The 5,593-nt window shown below is 49.7% G+C and overlaps 1 protein-coding gene across 1 annotated transcript in view; it reads left to right on the forward strand.

Annotated features, from left to right (window-relative positions):
• The first annotated feature begins 558 nt into the window (after window positions 1-558).
• Window positions 559-5,593, forward strand: part of TWIST2 (twist family bHLH transcription factor 2) — a 27,513-nt gene continuing 22,478 nt past the window's right edge. The window contains exon 1 of the mRNA XM_005429923.2: window positions 559-1,402. Coding sequence (XP_005429980.1) covers window positions 891-1,373 — 483 coding nt within the window. The 5' untranslated portion in view covers window positions 559-890 and the 3' untranslated portion in view covers window positions 1,374-1,402. The remainder of the gene's footprint in view (window positions 1,403-5,593) is intronic.

Consider the following 5,593-nt stretch of genomic DNA (forward strand, 5'->3'; position numbering starts at 1 on the left):
TTCTCCAGGGTCCTCTCCATGGGGTTTTCCATGAACTACTAGCTGCTTTCCAGCTCATCCATATTTTGGGTTTGTCCAGGAGGAGTTTTTCCCCCCACAAGTAGGGGTTTAGCCCCTCTGTCCCCAAATCTCCACCATTCCCATTCTTAGCGTGCCCCAGGGAAGTTCTGCCGCTCCGAGGTCACCCTGTGGGATGGGGAGGCAGGTCCCCACCCCATCCCTGCAGGACAGGGCATTTGCAGCACCCCCAGCACCAGGGGCTGGGAAACAGGGCCCCATTCCATGGAAAAGGAACTCTCTCTCATGTGTGGAGGGCTGGATGCCTCTGCACCCCAGAATCTCTGCAGCCTGGCCACGGAGCTGGGAGCAGGACCCCAAAAACCCCGGGGTGGGTTATCCTGGAGGGGTGCTGCAAACCCAGCATCCCCGGGGGCGGGGGGTGGCGTTCGCCAGCTATCTTTGATTTGAGGTGCATTCCCAAGATTTTAGTTAAGTGTAACATAAAACTGTGAAAGTTTAGCGGGGGAAAAGCCTTCCTCCCACCGACCTGGCCGGCCAATCAGGAGGGAGCCCCGCACCTCCCTCACTTCTGACAACTATTTAGCAACTGAGCTCAGCTAAAGTTTCCAAAAAGTTAGAATAACTTCCTCTCTCCAAGACCTCAATTTTTTTACACAACCTCGGTCCTTGAAATAAGAGCCCTTCAAGCAACCTGGAAAACGTTTGGTCAGCAAAAAAAAAAAAAAAAAGGAAAAAAAAAGAAAAAAAGAGTCCTCCTGTTTTTCCAAAGGATCTGTCTCAGGAATTTAAAGCACATTTAAGACACACACACACTCACATAACATAAGGAGGGGGGGAAAGGCTCTTCCCCTCCCCTTCTTGCAGAAAGCATGGAAGAAAGCTCCAGTTCTCCTGTTTCCCCTGTGGATAGCTTGGGGACCAGTGAAGAGGAGCTGGAAAGGCAGCCAAAGAGATTTGGCAGGAAGAGAAGATACAGTAAGAAGTCCAGCGAAGATGGCAGCCCCAACCCAGGGAAGAGGGGGAAAAAGTCCAGTCCCAGCTCCCAAACGTACGAAGAACTGCAGAGCCAGAGGATCCTGGCCAATGTCAGAGAGCGGCAGAGGACTCAGTCGCTCAACGAAGCTTTTGCCGCCCTGAGGAAAATCATCCCCACGCTGCCCTCTGACAAACTGAGTAAAATCCAGACGCTCAAGCTGGCGGCTCGGTACATAGACTTCCTCTACCAGGTGCTACAGAGCGACGAGATGGACAGTAAGATGACGAGCTGCAGTTACGTGGCTCACGAGAGGCTCAGTTATGCCTTCTCCGTGTGGAGGATGGAGGGAGCGTGGTCCATGTCGGCCTCCCACTAGCCACCGCCCGGGCCGGGCCAGCCCAAGGGGTAGGTACCCGTTTCTCTTCTCCTGAACGATGCTCTGGGTCTGTTTCCCTCCCTTTGCCCTTTGTGGAATGCTGGGGATGCTGGTGGGTTTGGGGTCGCCGACCTGGAGGGTAGGGTAGGCACGTCCAGTTCCTCCCGCTCCCCCCTTTGCAGGAGGAAATTCAAACAAATGGAGCTTCCAGGAAGGCAAAAATGAGATATCTCCAAAATTTTGGGGCTTGGGGGAGGGAAGTAATATTCAGCATGCTTTTGCTCTGTGGGAATGGGGAGTAAGAGGGGGATGGTGTTGAGAGCTGGGTGATGAGGGACAGAGGGGAAACCGTCACCGTGTGACATTTGCCAGAAAGCACTGCTTCAGAGAAGGGCTCGGAGAGGAAAAGGTGATGGCCACAACGGGCTGACAAGGGGATCCAAAACAGCTGCTGCCCCGCTCTGTGGGTGCCTGCACCCCAAAAACACCAGTGCTGAGCCCCGTGGTGGTCACATCTCCTCCCAGCTGCGGGGCCGGGGGTCGGCAGGACCCACGCGGGGCTCGGCGACGGGTTCGCCCCAGGTTGTGTTTCTCTTAAAAGAAACAAGCAGCAGATGTCGGCTGCAGTCCCGGGCTGTGCCCCTTCCCCCTCACACAGCAAAAAGCAAACAGACATAGGAGAAAGTCTGCTGAATTTTTGGGTTTGTCCAGTTTCCCTTCCCCAAAGTGACGGTAAAGCAGCGGCTGGCGTTCGGCGCAGTTTCTTATTTACTCTCCTCACCAAACCCTTCGTCGTCACTTTCCATTAGCAGAAAATTACTTCCTCTTCAGCTGCCTTTGTAATATTTGGGGAGGGAGGAATAAACAGTCAGAAAGGAGGGGGGAAAAAGCCTTTTAATAACACCCTCATCTCCAGCTAATTAAGCAGAGCAGCTCTGCGTAGTGTCAGCCGGAGTTTGGGTCTGGCCAGGCGCTGTCTGGGGCTCCCTACATAAAACAGAGCTCACAAACCCATTTCACCAAGCAAACACTCTGAAGGGACATTTTTCCCCGCCACCCTTGTGATGTAAAAAAGAAATAATTTCATCATGTGCAGAGTAGCAGAGGAAAGCTTATCCCAGCCCATTGGACGGGCTTGTTTAAAGAGGCAAATCCATCTTTGTTCGGTCAGCAATGAACGGCCCCTTTGAATAAAAAATATATAGAACCAGGCAAAAACTTGATGCAACTGCAGTACCTCAGTTCAAAAAGGTAAAAAAAAGTGAAACCAGGACTTACTAGTGGCGTAAAATGGACTTAAAACCATTTTAGATGTAAATGTTTCACTTGCATCCTGAAATGGTTTGGAATTTGCACTTTGGTGCTGGAATTAAGCTCTTCTAGTGATTCCTCAAAATATTAAAAAGTCTCAAAATTGATTATTCTGCCAATTGCATGAGCTGCCTGGTTTTGGCTTTATTTAACTAGGTAACATTGTTGTTGTGGGGTTTATGGCCATCGCTGGTGTTCTTATATTTTGCACATCGTGCCCCGATTTCAACGGCAAAAATCCAAAACTGAGTGGGTTTTTCAAAAGCAAAACCCTCCGTTTATACAATAGAGAGCCTTTTCCCATGCTAAGCTGGCTAAAAAACTGCAGCAACAGATTTAAGAAAAAAATCCCCGCACAAAAACCCAGGCTTCTTGTCAAAACCAGATGTAAAATGTCGCGAACACATATTTCTTCAGCAGTTTAGATTGGCTGAATAGGAAAGTGCTGGGCTGGAACAATGCATTGATTCTGTTGTTTCCCAAATGATGTGTTGCCATTAGCCAAGGATGGTTGGAAATCTGTTATCTAATACACAACCCTCCTAGCACATGGGGCAAAACTTGCCTTTTTTAAACTGTGTTTTACACCCCACATTGACTCAATTATTATTAACATTGCTCTGATGAGGCAGACTTTATAGGTAGGTGCTCAGATTGTTCCTATCCCCCAAAAAATGTGTGGATATAATGGAAAAATTGCGATGCAGAACCAAACCCCGGCACGCTTGGGTTTGATTTGGAATAAATCAGAATTCGGCTCCTTTGCCGTAACCCAGCCTCCAACCCAGTGCTCCGAGGTGGCTCTTGCAGAGGAAGATCCCAAACTTTGCCCCTTTCCCTGTGCCTGTGCTGTGCAGGAACACGCGTGTGGTTGGACTGTTGAAAAGGTTGTTGACAAATGGCCTGGTGCGGTGCGGTGTCAAATTCTATCGTTTATGGCGACAGAAATTACGGCTGCCAGAAAATAAAAAATAAAGCTACAACGAGGTCCTCAAGAAACCCTTGAAAACAGGCAAGTTTAGTTGGGCGGTGGGACTTTTTATGGGCTAGAGGAGAGCAGCCTGTGCTGCCCCAATGGACAAAAAAATCCATAAGAAATTGCTGTGTGGGTTTGGGATCAGCGCCTGCCTTTCCTAGGGGATAGAAACTGCAAATGTGGGGTAAGCACTGCTCAGGCTGGGCTGCCATCCTCCCTTTTCCTGAGCTTTTGGGGAGAGAGAAGCAAGGAAAGGTTTTCTCCTTGGGGGAAGGCTCATTCCCCTCTGGCTGCAAGCAAAACAAAAATCAGAGGAGCTGTTTGATTAGAAAATCAGAGCCTTGGGAACTGGGAAAATGCCACCTGGCCCCTGCGAACGTCAGCAGGTCACTGCTGCTCGCTCCCCTGGCCACGAGACCTTTTCCTGTTCTGCTCCATGGAATTCCAGACAACTGACTGCGGGAGTTGCAGGAGAAACAGGCACAGATTTTGCACCTCTAGGACTGCAGTGGGATGTTTCAGCCCAGCCTTCCTTCCCCCCAAAATCTCCCCATCCTCACCGCCGGCACCTGCGCCCTTCCCCTGGCAGCCACCTTTCCCTTTTGCTTTCAAAATGTTCCACAGGCTCTAAACTGAAAAGAACAATTCAGGAAAAAAAAAGTATATTTCCTGATACTCCTTTTAGTAGCAGGATAAAACCTGTCCAGCTGGGATGGCACGACCAGCAGCACAGCAGCACAGCCCTGAGCCCCGCACCAGTAAGACCAGGCTGCTGCTCCTTCCCACTCACTGGGAACGAGCCCTTTGCCTCCCCTGGGCTGGCATGGAGCTGGGAACCGCTTTTCCCACCTTTTCCATGCTGGAGAAGCCACGTTCAAGGCGTGTGTTCAACCCAGAGCCCTCATCCCATCGCCCCTTCAGATTTACAGGGCTGTTTCCAGTATAGAACACCAGCATCCTATTTCATTTTTCTCCTTAAAGGAGCAAACAGATGTTATCTCTGCTGGCCCTGGGAACAAAACCTAATTCTATAGTGTCTGCACAGTTAACTGGGGGTGTAGTGACACTGGAACGAAGCCCTTTTTTGTCCCAAAAGCCCCATTTTTTTCTATACGCATCCTTCAAAAAATGTAAATAAGTTAGTTTCCTTGACAGGAAGGATTGTAAAGTTTGGTATTTACATTAATAGCCTTGTAGCGGCGGGGAGGGGTGGGGGTTTCATCTCAGTGCATTTAAAAAGCCCAGCAAAATGCATTTTGGATCCTCTGTTTACGTTCGTGTCTTTCCTTGGGAAAGGATAAATCTGTTACCCAGCAGACACCAAACACGCTGCAGTCAGCCAAAAACCGCTCAGGCTCAGGGATCTTTGAAAAAGAGGGTGCAAGGGAAATGCTCCGGAGAAGGAGACATGCGAAGAGACAAATCTGCCAGGGGCCAGACGCAAATAAATGAATTACCCATCAGAAAGAGCTGGAGACACGCATGGCGGAGGGAAAATGCTGGATCGGGTCCGAAGGAACGCTTAGAAAAGCGGTAAAAACATGTTATTACTTAATCTGCTGGAGGCAGAGCTGCGGTGAAACTCCTATCGGGAGAGATGTGCGTTGAAGGGTCATTAAGGGAACAATCGAGGCAGACATTTGGGCTAAGTAGACCTAATTTGTCTCCAAATTAGTCATCCTCACACCCGCTCAGCTCCGCAGAGCAGCCCTAATTTTCAAAGCATCCTCATTAAAACGAAGGGAGAGATTGAAACGCTTCTCCTGAGCAGCCTCCCCTCACATTCCTTCCTACGGTGCTTTTTGGGGGCATAATTCCTGCAGTTATAGGTAGCAGCGATAAATGAGCCCTGGAGATCACAGCGGGCTCTTACAGAGCTGGGACAGATCCTGTAACCACCGCTGAGATCTCTTTTGGGGACATTTCATGTCAC

The sequence above is a fragment of the Geospiza fortis genome, unplaced genomic scaffold, assembly GCF_000277835.1.
Source record: "Geospiza fortis unplaced genomic scaffold, GeoFor_1.0 scaffold46, whole genome shotgun sequence".
Taxonomy (NCBI): domain Eukaryota; kingdom Metazoa; phylum Chordata; class Aves; order Passeriformes; family Thraupidae; genus Geospiza; species Geospiza fortis.